We start from the raw sequence: 16790 nt of genomic DNA, 5'->3' as shown, positions 1-16790 counted from the left end.
GCTGGTGTAACTGAGTCAGGTTTGTAGGCCTCCTTGCTCGCACACTCTTTTTCAGTTCTGCCCACAAATGTTCTATAGGGTTGAGGTCAGGGCTTTGAGATGGCCACTCCAATACCTTGACTTTATTGTCCTTGAGCCATTTTGCCACAACTTTGGAAGTATGCTTGGGGTCATTGTCCATTTGGAAGACCAAATTGCGACCAAGCTTTAACTTCCTGACGTCTTGAGATGTTGCTTCAATTGCTTCAATTGCTCCACATAATTTCCCCTCATGATGCTGCCACCCCTGTGCTTCACGGTTGGGATGGTGTTCTTCGGCTTGCAAGCCTCCCCCTTTTACCTCCAAACATAATGATGATCATTATGGCCAAACGGTTCTATTTTTGTTTCATCAGACCAGAGGACATTTCTCCAAAAAGTTTGATCTTGTCCCCATGTGCAGTTGCAAACTGTAGTCAGGCTTTTTTATGTCGGGTTTTGGAGTAGTGGCTTCTTCCTTGCTGAGCGGCCTTTCAGGTTATGTCGATATAGGACTCGTTTTACTGTGGATATAGATACCTTTGTGTCTGTTTCCTCCAGCATCTTCACAAGGTCATTTGCTGGTGTGCTGGGATTGATTTGCACTTTTTGCACCAAAGTACGTTCATCTCTAGGAGACAGAACGCGTCTCCTTCCTGAGCGGTATGATGGCTGCGTGGTCCCATGGTGTTTATACTTGCGTACTATTGTTTGTACAGATGAACGTGGTACCTTCAGGCGTTTGGAAATTGCTCCCAAGGATGAACCAGACTTTGGAGGTCTACAATTTTTTTCCTGAGGTCTTGGCTGATTTGATTTTCCAATTATGTCAAGCAAAGAGGCACTGAGTTTGAAGGTAGGCCTTGATATACATCCACAAGTACACCTCCAATAGGCTAATTGACATCATTTGAGTCAATCAGAAGCTTCTAAAGCCAGGACATCATTTTCTGGAATTTTCCAAGCTGTTTAAAGGCACAGTTAACTTAGTATATGTAAACTTCTGACCCACTGGAGTTGTGATAAAGTGAATTATAAGTGAAATAATCTGTTAACAATTGTTGGAAAAATTACTTGTGTGATGCACAAAGTAGATGTCCTAACTGACTTGCCAAAACTATAGTTTGTTAATTAACAAGAAATTTGTGGAGTGGTTGAAAAACTAGTTTAAAGGACTCTAACCTAAGTGTATGTAAACTTCCAACTTCAACTGTATTTAAATGTGATATTTACGTTTTTTTTATTTTTAATACATTTGCAAATTTTAAAACTTGTTTTTGCTTTGTCATGTGTTATTGTGTGTAGATTGATAAAAAAATAAGAAGGCTGTTACCTAACAAAATGTGGAAAAAGTCAAGGGGTCTGAATAATTTCCAAATGCACTGTAGATCATAGTGGTCAGAATAAGGCCTGTCCTTATTGGCAAGGTAGTAGGCTGACCTGAACAAAGCACAGATGGCTTTTAGTTATGACGCATTCATACTATCACACATCTTTTCATTTGTATAAACCTAGCTGTTTGTCTCCGACATTTGCAACATTGTTTCAATATTCAAATTCGATCTCCAGCTGTCCCATAGTAATGAACGTGTCGGGAGTCGGGACGAGACCGACAGGCAGCTTTTCTCAGCCAGTCGAAATCATGAATCAGTGTAACAGTACTCTTCTTGCGTTGTGTACAATCAATCCTCGACACGAACTCCAACGTGTAGCACCAGTCATGGAGATTTATTCTGATAGGAACAGCACAAAATTGCACGTCATGCAATGCACGGCTCACCATCCAACTCTGCACTCACGCACGCTGGTTTGGTGCTTGTTCACTGGGCATGTAGTTACCAAAATAATACAATTACAATATAATATCTTTAACAATGTACCTGATAGGAACAGCACAAAATTGCACGTCATGCAATGCACGGCTCACCATCCAACTCTGCACTCACGCACTGTACAAAATATATGAACCCCCCCCCCCCACCAGACACAGTAAGTTGCTAGCTAGTACTGGCGGGAATTCTTTACAACAAAATGCACAACCAATATTCTCCAAAAAACACTGCATCTTATGTGTGATGTTCGAATAACATTTACAAACCGGTTGATATAAATTGTACATTTAAATCATCACTTGGGAGTATAAAAATCACTTTTGACGTACAGTGCTTTGCAACCAACAACTTACCGCTGGTTTGGTGCTTGTTCACTGGGACGATTCTAACTGAAACATCCTCCCTCGTAAACAAGCTACGCAAACCAGCCAATAAGATGCCATGTTGAGTAGGTGAAGGCAAGACAAAACTAAAACCAAAAACCCATTGGCTTAACAATAAAGTGGCAAGGGGAATCACCAATAAAACCCTGTTACATCAGCATAATCTTTATGGATATATACAAAGGACTATCAATAGAAAACAGGTTAAACAAAACTAAGTGCAGCTAGTTTGCAGTCTTTCCAGCTCCAGTTTGAAGGGATTGTGTTAGCTGTGTTGTTGGCTAGCTCCTCTGAACAACAGTGTCCTGACGAGAGAGCAAATTTTCTATGTCAGGTGAAATTGCACATTATTAGCTCATTGTTATGGGTGTATCCAAATAAGTTACACTAGAAAACAGCTTAAACTAATGCAAATGCAGCTACTTTGTTGTTATTCTGGCTGCACTGTTTGATGTGACTGTAAGTTAGCCGTTGTTGGCTAGCTAGCTAGGAAGGAAGGGATAAGAACGTTGCCAGCCAGTATGGCAATAGAATATTTTGAATGAACGTCCATATATACAGAACAAAAATACTTAATGACTGGGTTGCGTCTCTGGCAACCGAACCGATAGAACAAACGACCAGCTGGCTTCGGTAGCAACCCTAGGTTTGTGTCAGACTATATCTTGTGGAAGGATGAAATAGTATGAATAAATTAATCAAAATAAGGTTTTTAATGAAAATATCTAAATCATTATTTGAATATGTTGGTAATCCGTTGTATATAAGTGATAATGCCCTCGAAGCCAGTGTTTGGAGGATATATTGGCACAGTTTACTAACAACACCCATGCCAATGTATCCTCCAAACACCGGCTTCTCGGCAGTGGCGTGCCTGGGGCCTGGGCCTTCAGTGAGGTCCTACACAGTCCCACCCGAATTAATCCACCTCTTATTACCATCATTATGATGCCATGGCTCTAGACACTATACATTTAGACAGAAACGCAGTATAACCAGGCGTTGCGTCACCTTGAAATTGACATTTATATTCAGAGAATTGCAGGGGAAGAGTACAATACAGTACAGTTCAACTAATAGGCAAGAACATAGTCGAGTGCAACAGAGTTATATTAATATTCTTCTTCTATCCATTTCTGGTCCACAAACTTTGAGCTTTAAGTCCCAAAAAAAATACAGTGTGTTCACTAAACAGCGCATTGTCGCACCCAAAGCAGTTTCACCGTGATGATAAAGACACATAACTATTCACTGAAAATAAAAGAAAGAAAACAAATTATTTGCAACATAGGCTATTTGCCATTTTATTTTGTTAATATATAGGCTATTTAATATTAACGAAATAAAATGCGAAACATACATACACATTTAATAAAAAATAAAATGCATTGTATGCCTACTCACCAAAGACTGATTATTTGAACACAAAATCCTTCCTCCTTTCTTTCCTCAAGAAGACTTCAATGACTCTGTTGTACAGTCTATCTGTGCGTTTTAGTTCCACCAATAAGTCCTTTTCTATCGACATGGAGGCTAATGCTGAAAGCCGAGTCTGTCCAGTAGCATTTCTGGAATACTTTTGATTCGCTTTAAGGCCGAGAATGGCCGCTCGACAGAAGCCGTGGACACAGGGATAGTCACTCACACATGCCAATGTGTAAAGTTGCCCCATGTCCTCATTCAGATTTTTCTGCTTAAGGAGATCAGAGGGACTTTTCCCTTCAAAATCAGTCATAGTATACATTACAGTCAGTTCTGTTTTTAGCTTGGATAGGTCGAACAGTGTTCCGTGACTCTCTGTTAAGCTGGAGAAGGCTGTTTGCGAGAATTTTTTCCGGTAGGTCTGAAAGTGCTGGGGGTCCAGGAGGGAGAGAAACATACATTTTTCGTGGTCTTGAAACCTGTTTCGTATCTGGCAAAGAATGTTCCCCAGAATATTGCTGTGGAGTTGTTGGTAGTATGTGCGAGGGTCTCCTTGTGCTGGGCCTCTGCGTGCGCTGGGTGAACTTGAGATGCGTCATCGTAGATTTGACTGAACCTGCGCCTCTCTCGCTCAATTGTGTCACAAAACTAGTTCACCCTTGTCAGGCAGAATTGTACATCCAAAGTTTGTTTCTGTAGAATTCCAAAAAGCACATCCGAATAATTAAATCAATCAATCAATCAAGTTTATTTTATATAGCCCTTCGTACATCAGCTAATATCTCGAAGTGCTGTACAGAAACCCAGCCTAAAACCCCAAACAGCTAGTAATGCAGGTGTAGAAGCACGGTGGCTAGGAAAAACTCCCTAGAAAGGCCAAAACCTAGGAAGAAACCTAGAGAGGAACCAGGCTATGAGGGGTGGCCAGTCCTCTTCTGGCTGTGCCGGGTGGAGATTATAACAGAACTATGCCAAGATGTTCAAAAATGTTCATAAGTGACAAGCATGGTCAAATAATAATCATGAATAATTTTCAGTTGGCTTTTCATAGCCGATAAAAATCCCATTGAATGTTTCAAGCAAAAAACAAAACTCAAAATCATCCAAACGTGCATTAAATCCATCAGCCATAAGCACAGTATCCCCGTCATGGTCATCATGATGTTCCAGTAAGTGGTTAAACAGCTCCTTTAGGGCAACTCTCTTTTCAAAGACTGCATTGACCAATCTAGATGTATATTGCCACCTCGTTGGTGCAACCTTAGGAAGATGACGCTTGCAGATGTCATCCAGCAGTTGCGTGCGCTTAGGGGATCATGAGAAAAATGCTGCAAGGCCATTGAGGTTGGCAAAGAAGACCTTGCATTCTTTAAGCTTTGAGGCTCCTTGAGTCAGTACTAAATTTAGTCGATGTGCATAGCAGTGAATGAATAAGGCCATCGGTGCCCTCTCCTTAACTTTGGCCTGCACCCCATTGAGTCCAGATGCCATGACTGCTGCGCCATCAAAACACTGTGCCACAACTTTATCCAGACTACATTCATTTTCCTCCAAGAAATGGAAAATAAGAGCGGCAATGTCATCAGCTCGCTTGCCGCTTGTCACATCTTCAAATCGGATAAATCGCTCCTTGACTCCTGTGTCCGTCACATAACGCAGGACGAGTGAGAGCTGTGCTGCATTTCCCACATCTGTTCTCTCGTCCACCATAACAGCAACAAAGGGAGCTTTTTTAATCTCCATTTTGATCTCTTCTCCCATCACTTCAGCAATAGCATAAATTAGGTAATTTTGTATTTTGCCTGACGTCCCAATGAACACTTTGTTAGTGGACAGGTAGTATTGTAAATCTGTGTTGCTTTCAGAAAGAAAAGAAAGAAGCTCCACGTAGTTCCCTTTGTTTGTGGAGTCAGCACTTTCATCGTGTCCCCTAAATGAAAGTTCCTGTTTACCCAAAAACATGACACAATCAATGAGTCTTTTCAATATTTCCCTATTTTTCTTCACCTTTTCATTGTGCAGCTCCGTTGCCCTGCACGCTTGTTCGTTGAGCTGTAGATCCACTCGGGTGTCCCCAAAAGTTTTCAAAAGCACCATTGCTTGTAAGTGCCCAGCCGTACTTTGGTGTCTCGTTGCTGCCTTGGTTAGACAACTCAAGTTTGCAAAGCCAGTGTGGCTCCAAACACCAAATCGATCACTTGCAAATAATAGGCATTCCCAGCAGTACAGTTTGCAGTGCTTCTCGGAGCCTGTGAGCCATTGATAGCGCTCGTAGTTGGAACTTTGAAAGTGGCGAACGAACCCCTTTCCCGCCTGTGACAGGCTTTGTAGCGTCGGCGTCGGGCGACCTCTCCTTACAATGTCTAACTTTTCTTGAAAAGTTTGTCTTGAGAATTCCGTTATAATTATATCCTCGACCAAATCGATATCTTCTCCTCCTTCCGCCATTGTGGGTTGAAAAAACAGCTTAGTAGTACGCGAAATAATTCGTTTATCAAATTCAGTTTCCTAGTTCTGAGGTTCTGCATAGACCTGCCCATAGGACCTGCCTCTCAATATTGGTAATCTAATCAAAAGACGTGCACGCACTACGCCTGCTAGCTGGCTCATGTGTAACACTGGAGCCAGCCAGCAGGCGTACAATAGCCAACTCTAAAGCTGATTGGTTTACACAATTTTCATTTCCATTCACTTTAAGCTACAAGCGCCCGCACTGTTGATTCTGAAGGCCTGAGGGCAGATTTTAGACCCCTGGCAACACATGATGGCTGAATATGATTGGATAAAAGATCTAACATAAAGACCAGCCCTCCAAATCTCAACCTGGGGCTGGAAGCAGTGCAACCAGGAGGAAAGCTATGAAATGAAGAGTATAACTCTTACTCTGGGGAATAATTTAATACATATTTGTGGGAAAATATATTTAAAAAAAAATTATATTCTGATGATGTTTAGGCCAGCAGAGAAGGCCTTGCTGGCCCTGACGGCCCACCACTGCTTCTCGGGTATTATCACTTAATTATCTACTTCCTTAGAGTCAGATGAATTCATGGATACCATTTTTATGCCTCTGCATCCAGTATGAAGGAAGTTAGAAGTTGTTTCGTGAGTCAATGCTAACTAGTGTTAGCGCAATGACTGGATGTCTATGGTATATACTAGCGTGCTAGCAGCTCCCATAGACTTCCAGTCATTGCGCTAACGCTAGTTAGCAATTGCGCTAACACCAGTTAGCAACTTCCTTCAAACTGCACGCAAAGGCATAAAAAAGGTATCCACTGGTTCATCTGACTCTGGGGAAGTAGATAAAGGGCTTCCTTGCCAAAATCTCAAAGTATCCTTTTAACCATTTGTAAATTTGAACTTCAATGGGCATGGTTGTGGGAAGATGTTTTTTTTTTTGTGTAATGGCTATTTTGGTCCACTCGGGAGTAGTAAAGGCCATACAGTACTTTTCTGATTTATCAGGGGGTGCTGCAGCACCCTCAGTACCCCTTTTCTTTTAAATGTTTTTTTATGTATTTTATTCATAATACAAAAATCAACTTAAATTGCTACATCAAACATGTCTAGCAAACCAAACACAGGTATTAACAGTGCTCAAACATACAAAAAATATAAAAATAAAATACAAAAAATAAACAATTTAAGTACAATTATATTCACTCTGAAAATATCTTATTATAATGATTCATGAAGGTGTTATTCTTGTTGTTATTCACTAGGGTTAGTGTTTTAATAAGATAATTAAATTCAATCAGAAAAATTGGTAATTTTGGTATAGAATTTTGGAATTTTTGTTTGTGTATAATAAAGTATTTGGCAACAAGAATAAAAAAATTAACAATAATTTCAGTGGTTTTGTTATCATTGCAATAGTAACATATTATATCTTTTATGTTAAAATTATAGGCAGTGTTCATAATGGTAAATAAGTACTTTGCAAGGTTTTCCCAAAATTCTGACACAAATTTACATTCAAAGATCAAGTGAGACAGATTCGCACCTTCTTTTTCACAGAAAATGCAGATATCATCAATAGCCACAAATTTGGAAATTATAGTTACATGGATATATCTTATGTAAAATTTTGAAGTGCACTTCCTTAACTTTGTTTGGTATACAGTATTTGTAAGGCCTTAACCATGCATTTTTCCAGACAATGTCAGGAATAAGCATGTTCCAGAAAAACGTTCCTCTCGGTGTAAGTTGGTTTTGTGAATGAAGAATTTGTCTTATATATTTATTACAACAAGATTTCTCAAGTAAGCCCACGCCTTCCAATCTGAGTTCTGGATAAACTTTGTGATCATTCCCAAAATTAAGATGACTTTTCATAAGTGTAGTTAGACCACTGGGAACGGCTTTGAACACAGAAATAAACTCTCTGAAAGGTATTGGAAACGCTTTCATTGTTATAAATTGTTCATATGTGAGAATATTACCCTTGTTGTCGAAAATATCTAGAACAAAGTCAATATTCCTCTCATGCCACCTGGGGTAGAACAATGACTTATTCCTTACAGTAATGTCTGAATTATTCCACAAAAGAGCTTTATGAGGGGAAACATATTTTCCAGGCCATTAAAGCTTGTTGGTGAAACCTAGCCAATTTAGCAGGTAATCTTTCAGGAATATAATTACATTTCAGTAAAAATCGAAGACCTCCCAATTTATTAAACACATTATTTGGAATGAAATACCATATTGAGTCAGTATCGAGCAAACATTTTTTCAGCCAGTTTATCTTGAAAGTGTTATTTATGTCAACAAAATCCAACACTTCTAGACCGCCTTCAGCTCTTTTGTTAGAAAGGACAGATTTTTTTTAGTTTGTGAGACTTATTTTTCCAGATGAAGTCAAGAAAGGTCTTATTTATCTCTTTACAAGTAGCTGGATTTACACATAACGATAATGAGGGGTACACAAAACGAGACAGTCCCTCTGCCTTGGACAGAAGTACTCTCCCAAGTATAGAAAGATCTCTTTGTAGCCAATTATTAAATATATTTTTAGTTCTCTTAATTTTAGGAGAGAAATTCAAATGTTGTCTGACTAAGTGGTTTTTTGACAGATGTATTCCTAAATATTTAACACAGTCCTTTACAGGAATATTTTCAATTTCTTTATCATCAGAGTCAAATAAACATAAGATTTCACATTTAGAAACATTCAGCATTAATCCTGATGCAATAGAAAATGCCGTTATAGCACCCTCAGTACCCCTACTTCCCGCTATGTCAGTGGGGTGACGTCAGAGTTGGGACGACCCATGGACTTTCCCGTTTTCATTTGTGGATGACTACCGTTGAAAATGGTCCGGGATCCTTGGGACGTCCAATGCTTGACTGAAATAGGTGCGGGTGTCACGTCCTGACCATAGAGAGCCCTTATTTTCTATGGCAGAGTAGGTCAGGGCGTGACTGGGGGGGTTTTCTAGTTATTATTTTCTATATAGAGTTCTAGTTTAGTTTTTCTATGTTGGTGTTTGGTATGATCCCAATTAGAGGCAGCTGGCTATCGTTGTCTCTAATTGGGGATCATATTTAAGTAGCATTTTTTCCACCTGTGTTTTATGGGATATTGTTTTGAGTTAGTGTATGTTACACCTCTTAGTTACGGTTCGTTGTTTGTTTATTTCTTTGTTGTTTTGTGTGTTTCTAATAAATAATATGTGGAAACCCTATCGCGCTGCAGCTTGGTCCAATAATTATTCCAGCGGACGTGACAGAATATCCCATCAAACCAGGACCAAGCCCAAAGAGGGAAGTATTTCTGGACATGGGATGAAGTGATGGGGAGATGCGAAACCCTTCCTTGGCGACAGACGGAAGGAGATTATGGAGGACAGCGACGACGACAGGGTTCGTGGCTACAGAAAGCCCAAGGACAACCCCAAGTTTTTTGGGGGGGGAGGAGGTTGTCAGCTCAGGGATTCGCTTCTACTCGTCAGGCTACCTGCCACCCCCATACTGTCTTTAGCTGTGATTTAGGTGTGCTATTTATGAACTTTTTAATAAACATTACACATCAAATATCCTAACAATGAGGAAAAAAGTAGCTGGCTTGAGGATAAATTCAGCCACTATTTAGGCATATTGTTGTCTGGCTAATAGCCTACATAAATGGGCTGCAAAATTCAAGGTTAATTAAAATGGGCCTAAATCAAATTAAGTCCAACTTGAGAGACTCCCCTTGTGTCCTGAAGTACTCCTTTTTTGTGTGCAAATGTTTTCACCACGATCTGTAGGTCCAGGTTGTGGGCCCAAATGTTTTCTATACTGTGTATTGCCAACCCAGGCAGTCTTTCCTGAGACATTGGGCATTATATGTTCATTGCACTGCAGATGTAGTCTTGAAAGATGCATGCCAAGATATACCAGAGATAAGGGACTTGATATTGCAACCACACAACTCAAAGCAGGTTCACCAGTATGCATAGTCACTTTACCCCTACCTACATGTACAAATGACCTCAAATAACCCGTACCCCCGCACATTGACTCGGTACCGGTACCCCCTGTATAAAGCCTCATTATTGTTATTTTATTGTGTTTATTTTTAAAAATGTAATTAAATGTTTTACTTTACTTTATTTAGTAAACATTTTCTTAACTCTATTTTCTTATTAACTGCATTGTTGGTAAAGGGCTTGTAAGTAAGCATTTCACTGCAAGGTCTACACCTGTTGTATTCGGCGCATGTGACAAATAAAATTTGATTTGATTTGAACGAAAATCGCAAACAGATCTTTTTGTTCAAGCCCTCAAAAACTGTTATATGTTAATCTGTTTGCATATGCCACTTTATTGGCTGCCCAGTATCCAGACGACCTGTCCCTGGAGCTTCCTATACAGTTAATCTCTTTAACATGTTGAGGCCGGCAATCAAGGAGAATGAGCGGCTCAATTAAAGATGTTACTGAACTGCTGTATTTGACGCACTCCTCCTTTCTGCCCAGTTTCCCTGATGTTGCTACGGCACTCAAGCTGTTTGTAACCATCCCTGCAACTGTCACTTTTGCAGTGAGATTGTTTTCTAAACTAAATAACTATTCTGAACGCAACATGCAGCAATTTCAAAGATTTTACAGTTACAGTTCATATGAGAAAATCAGTCAATTGAAATAAATTCATTAGGCCCTAATCTATAGATTTCACATGACTGGGCTAGGGTGCAGCCATGGGTGGGCATGGGTGCAGCCATGGGTGGGCATAGGCCCACCCACTTGGGAGACAGGCCCACCCACTCGGGAGCCAGTCCTAGCCAATCAGAATTAGTTTTTCCCCACAATAAGGCTTTTACCCCACAGTTTCATCAGCTGTCCGGGTGGTTGGTCTCAGACGATCCCGCAGGTGAAGAAGCCAAATTTGGAGGTGCTGGGCTGGCGTGGTTACAGGTGGTCTGCTGTTGTGAGGCCGTTTGGACGTACTGCCAAAATTCTCTAAAACGATGTTGGAGGTGGCTTATGGTAGAGAAATGAACATTCAATTATCTGACAACAGCTCCGGTGGGCATTCCTGCATTCAGCATGCTAATTGGACACTCCCTCAAAACTTGAGACATTTGTTATTGTGTGACAAAATTGCACATATTAGAGTGGCTTTTTATTGTCCCCAGCACATCTGTGTAATGGATGGAGTCTTTTGGCAAAGGAAAAATGCTCACTAACAGAGATGTCAAACAAATTTGTGGACAAAACTTGAGAGAAATAAGCTTTTTGGCCATATGGAACATTTCTGGGATCTTTTATTTCAGCTCATGAAACATGGGACCAACACTACATGTTGCATTTATATTTTTGTTCAGTAAACATAAGAAGCATTAGGCTCGCGGTCTGATATGAGCTTTGAAAAGCTGCGTAAGCTCCACTCATCGCACTAGCGCCGTTGTAGCCTTGACCATGGCGTCTATTTGCCGATATCCCCGGTAGCCGGACATACACTACATGACTTCGCCACGAATTTGTCACGTTTTTTTGCCGTCCGAGACAACTTTTCATGATCGGGTTGAAATTCTATGAACATGTGCAGGATCAGTACGTTGGGATTCGCGTAGTTTGAGCAAGGTAAGGACGCACCGATGCCGGCCTTTCTGTTCTCCAGACCCCTGTCAGATGTCCTGATAATTTTCTGGCATGTCAGAAATTTTGGCATCTTGTATTATGAGCATTGCTACGACGCGATTGGACAAGGACTACTGCCAAGAGCCAATGAGCACTCAGCATTGGAGACCAAAACAAGGATGGCTAAGAGGAAAGCAACAACATGCAGGTTGTCACTAGTTTAAGACAGCCACTATGTCAAAATAGGCTATATCGTAAACATTTCTGAAAACCTTAATTTGAGGTTAGGGTTAGGCATAAAGTAAGCAAGGTTAGGGTTAGGGTTAAGGTTTACCTAACCTGGTTAAGTTTAGGGTTAAATTTAAAATCAGATTTTAAGAAGATAAATTGTAGAAATAGGCAGGGTTTAGCCACAATGATGACAGATTGGTGGAGTTGTGGAGAGAATGCAGCTGCCTTTTCAATATTAAAAGTTTTCACCTCCAATTCCCTCTGTAGAATATAAATCCATATTCTCCATGTCTGCCCAATCATCTGCTGGTGCAAATTCTACGCCTCAGTCTTTTTTTGGGGTGATGTTTCTGCACATAATAATGTGCACACTTATAAAGCAGCTTGCTGTTTGCATGTAAGAGTTTTTTCCCTAAGACAACGGAGAAGAGGAGGGCAGGATCAAATAGGAATCATTGTGTAACGTGAGCACCCATGTCCTGGGGTTGAGGATTTGGGACAAGGAAATAGAGAAATGTGAGCACATCCAAGTTGTTAAGATTTAAGAAATCATGTAGTGTATGCCCAGCATTATACTTTCAATCAGAATTTTTGGGGGGAGGTTTTCATGTCCTGGGGCACTTTTTCAGTCACACTATGAAGCCCAATAAACAAACACTTCGCTTACTAGTACATATATGGAATTTAAAAAAGGTTTATGAAAAAAATTGTTTTTGGAGGGTTACTGTCATGAACTATTAAATTAAATGAATTATTAATTTAAAACAATTTGACCTCTGTGACAGGCGCATGGCCCCCCAGCACGATATACCAGTGGGTGTAGACAGAGGTTAAGATTAGGGTCGTCCCAAGGATGCCAAATAGCACAGACCTGTAGAAATGAATTCGGACCAACCATTTGGCAATCTGTCACTTCCGAATGATCTTTCCCCCAATCACATCGAAGTATTTAGTAGGCGCATTCTTTCAAACGGTTGCTACGGAGTTGCTTTGTTTAAAACATGAAGTTGCGATTGGTTATTTTCGCAAACAGAGCTGTGACACCGTTTTGAGAAATAACATTTAAACGGGGGCGGGATATCTACATAGTTTGAAAATCTCAGTAGCAGAAAAACTGAGTTGGTGAAGACAGAACAGACACATCAGGCAAGTTACATTATGGCAACATTTGAGTCTTATTTTTGTTGGGGGCTGGTTGTTCTAAGTTGGTTATTTAGCTAACGTTAGGTGGCTAAAGAAGTCATTCAACCTGTTTTATGCTGCAACAAGATAACACTCACTCAGCTAACCGTTAGCTGGCTAGCTAATGTAGCTTGCATTTGCGCTGTAACAATGTTTAACTAGCTAGCTAACATTATTAGCAAACATACTCATGTATTATTAGCTAACCGTGGTAAATTGTGTTGTGCCTAGCCCAGGATATGTGGCCTACGTTAGCCAATGCAAACATTTCTAACGTTAGCTATGCCTTGCTAGCTGAAATGGATAACTACGCAATTTAAAAATCCAGCTAACGTCATGACAACACCCTGGTTAGTTGCTTGCAGGCGCGAAGCAAAATGCCGTGCAGTTGAGTGTTTAAGTAGCTAATATTTGTCTTTACTAGCAAGCTAGTTTAGTTTCCGACGTTAGCTAATTATCGTCCTCTCGATTGTTCTTCCAGTAGAAGTATGGCCTCTCAAAATATGGACCCTGCAGCAGCCTCATCCACAGCAGCTCTGAAAGGCACTGAGACCGGTGGGAGTGCAGCAAAGGGCTCAGTCACGAAAAGGTTTGACATTTAGTTTTGTTCATCTAGATTTAAGCTGATCTTAGTTCCCAGCTTTAGTAGGAAAGTAACGTTAACATGTAAGTGGAGGAACCAAACAGTATTTTGTAATTTGATTGGTGCCACTATTTGTGCATAGGCTAGTTGGGGTAAAAAGTTTGGGCATTTCTGAATCTTTGCTTTTTATACCCTAGACTTCAACAAGAACTGATGACACTAATGGTAAGTGTTCCCCATGTAGGACCATCTCTTTATAATCACAATTGGAGATATCAATCAACATATTTTGTAGAATTGCTATTTCCTTGATCTGATGTTTATTTCTTCATCATGTAGATGTCTGGAGATAAAGGGATCTCCGCTTTCCCGGAGTCTGACAACCTTTTTAAGTGGATAGGAACGATAGACGGAGCGCAGGGAACAGTAAGTCGTGTTTACTTTCTACTCCAGCATGAAAAGTACAGCCTCAGTAGTTGCTCAGATTTTAAGAACAATAACCCTATACCATATGAACATGGCCAACAAGGTCTACGGTATAACTCCTTTGAACATTCAAACGCTTGCTGTGAAATGCTTTTGCACACAAAAACAGTATAACAAAAATCTTCCATCGTTCATTCTTAGGTTTACGAAGGCCTGAGGTACAAGCTGTCGTTGGAGTTCCCCAGTGGCTACCCGTACAAAGCCCCCCGAGTGAAGTTCGTCACGCCATGTTTTCACCCCAACGTCGATGATCAGGGCTTCATCTGTCTCGATATCTTGAAAGACAAATGGTCAGCCCTGTACGACGTACGGTCCATTCTTCTGTCCATCCAGAGTTTATTAGGAGGTAAGGCACTTCCAACAGAAATTAATAAATGGCACTCAGTTCATCAAGTTGACTGGAATTCACCCAACCAACTAGGTTTAACAGTGCTTTGCGATCAAATCACTGTCCAAGTTGTCACCTGTTTTTATTATTTTTTTATTATTGTTTTGAGAGTTTGTGCCACTGTCCAATTTGTTAACTTTGTACTACTCTGTCTTCAGAGCCTAACATTGAGAGTCCATTGAACACTGCTGCTGCTGAGCTTTGGGATAACCAGGAAGGTTAGTATATGGACACATCTGTCCCAACATGGTGCACTTCTTCTGACCAGGGCCCATAGGTCATTTGGGAGGCACACTGTTAATACTCGTGTCATGAGTCAAGTTGTATGATGTTAAACAAACTTGCACTATATTAAGCAAATTATTTTTTTCTTTCAGCCTTCAAAGTCCATTTGAACACAACCTACAAGAACTGACTCAAGCTCCTACAATCCTGCCATGTGTTTTATTTCTGTGTTTTTCTATACTTTAATTATGTACATTTCAATACTGGGTATGTCTGTACAATATTTTTGTTTGTATGACCTCTATGTGAATAAAGATGTCTAGGTATGTTAATTGTGGCTCTTGGTTACTTTCCACTCAACATTTGGCTTTATTTCACTTTGAAAAATATATTTATCTATCACTAACTTCAATACTTATGACATATCACTAAGATGGATATAATGACCATAAAAATCTATCCTCTGCATAGTTCATAATGCCTTCAAAGGCTGCTTGTAAATTTAGATTGGATATCCATCAGGATTTATCCCAGTATTCTACACAGGTACCTTTTTTTCTTCCCCCATCTATGCGGGCTGACACCTGTGTCTCACTGGGCCATGGCTCTGGTGGACTTGGTGCCAAAGCCAAGCCACTGGTACTTTTAAGATGGCATTTTAAACTTCTCGAAAACCAACTTTTGATAATGCAAAGGTTGACCATTCTGCTCTTCACAAGTCCTCACTGTCAGCCCTAACTGGAAGCAATTTCCCTTAGTGGACACTGGTGTTAGGGAGCAGTTATGCAGCTTTGACTACCTAAAGACATTTGTCCACCAGTCATTTTATTAGCCAAATGAAAATGACTTATGCCTGCATGTGTTTTTTCTCTGCATCACTGACAACATTCAGTAACCAAGTGTTCAAGATTACACCCCAAATTTGTCAGGTCAATAGACAAAATACATCACCTTAACAGTTTAGGGGATGATACCATCTTGGGACACCACCTATCTCTTCCAGTCACACTCGTTCTGAGACTGGGCACCCTCCACCCAGGCGTCTTCAGTACTCCACTGCTAGCCGGGGGGGGTTTGGACTGACGCCACCCTAGAGACACCATCAGAAGCCCCTGTTTTCACCAGGGCCCAGTGGTCATTCCTTTGTTTCAAGGGGAAGCGGTCTATTACGTCACTGGCTTTGACAGGTCCTGTTGGCGCTTCTCTAACCCAGTGAGGACGAGAACCCACCACCCCCCACCTGTTGATTTTCTTGTCCAGAGTCTCCCAGCTGTCTGCAAACCTGGATCATGAGACAACATACAGACGAATCGGAGTGGAATTTGCATATGATGCACACACTATACAATGCATTTCCACACAAATTCTTGCACTTGTGGTTTCAGTTCCAGATGTAATTGATCTGTTAAAATGACAGTTCTGTCAATTACATTGTATACTTTATAGACACCAACGGGCTGAAAATGTTGCACTTCAAAAGATATAACCTGAATTTGAATGGAAGGGTCCAGATCTTGAGGTCCATTAAGCATTCAACAGCATTGCAGTGGCCTTACCTGTGCAGATTCTATAAGCCAGTGCTCTGGTCTCGCCCATCTCAGAAATCTGCCGTCCGAGTTGCTTCCGACAGGTGGCCATTTGTTGGAAACAGGCAGTCACCTTGCTCAGGGCCTGCTGGACAACCTCAAACTCTGTGACCTGCTGCTTCCTAGCCTGGAGCTCATCCACTGACTTCCGCCACGATTCATCTGAACCAGTGGAGACTGCTGAGGGGAGGACAGCTCATAATAATGTCTGGAACGGAGCAAATGGAATGGCGTCAAACACATGGAAACCATGTGTGTGTGGTGTATTTGATACCCTTCCACCTCTTCCGCTCCAGCCATTATCACAAGCCCGTCGTCCCCAAATAAAGAACCTCCTGTGATCTGAACCTGCACAGAGAAACCATACAACAAAATGTAATACAATACT

The 16790-nt window shown here is 40.8% G+C and overlaps 1 protein-coding gene across 2 annotated transcripts; it reads left to right on the top strand.

Annotated features, from left to right (window-relative positions):
- Positions 1 to 12971: 12971 nt before the first annotated feature.
- On the top strand, positions 12972 to 15148 carry LOC120026541 (ubiquitin-conjugating enzyme E2 C-like). 2 transcript variants are annotated; one of them, XM_038971409.1, is made up of 7 exons: positions 12972 to 13098; positions 13616 to 13723; positions 13915 to 13942; positions 14057 to 14143; positions 14345 to 14549; positions 14750 to 14809; positions 14969 to 15148. In XM_038971409.1, exons 2-7 carry the CDS (start codon positions 13623 to 13625, stop codon positions 15004 to 15006), a joined length of 519 nt encoding a protein of 172 aa, XP_038827337.1. In that variant the 5' UTR covers positions 12972 to 13098; positions 13616 to 13622; the 3' UTR covers positions 15007 to 15148. The 2 variants fall into 2 exon arrangements, with proteins under 2 accessions (XP_038827337.1, XP_038827338.1); XM_038971410.1 differs by having other exon boundaries at positions 12983 to 13098; positions 13619 to 13723.
- The last annotated feature ends 1642 nt before the right edge of the window (positions 15149 to 16790 follow it).

The sequence above is a fragment of the Salvelinus namaycush genome, chromosome 2, assembly GCF_016432855.1.
Source record: "Salvelinus namaycush isolate Seneca chromosome 2, SaNama_1.0, whole genome shotgun sequence".
Classification (NCBI taxonomy): Eukaryota; Metazoa; Chordata; class Actinopteri; order Salmoniformes; family Salmonidae; genus Salvelinus; species Salvelinus namaycush.
Note: the sequence above shows the minus strand (reverse complement) of the source record. Positions and strands in the feature narration are given on the sequence as shown.

Bases quoted from the DNA above. Each gene is read 5' to 3' on its own strand.
- LOC120026541 (XM_038971409.1), top strand. From the start codon at position 13,623: ATGGCCTCTCAAAATATGGACCCTGCAGCAGCCTCATCCACAGCAGCT. The intron at 13,724-13,914 runs GTTTGACATTTA...TTTATACCCTAG, and splicing joins AAGGGCTCAGTCACGAAAAG to ACTTCAACAAGAACTGATGA. The intron at 13,943-14,056 runs GTAAGTGTTCCC...TTCATCATGTAG, and splicing joins AAGAACTGATGACACTAATG to ATGTCTGGAGATAAAGGGAT.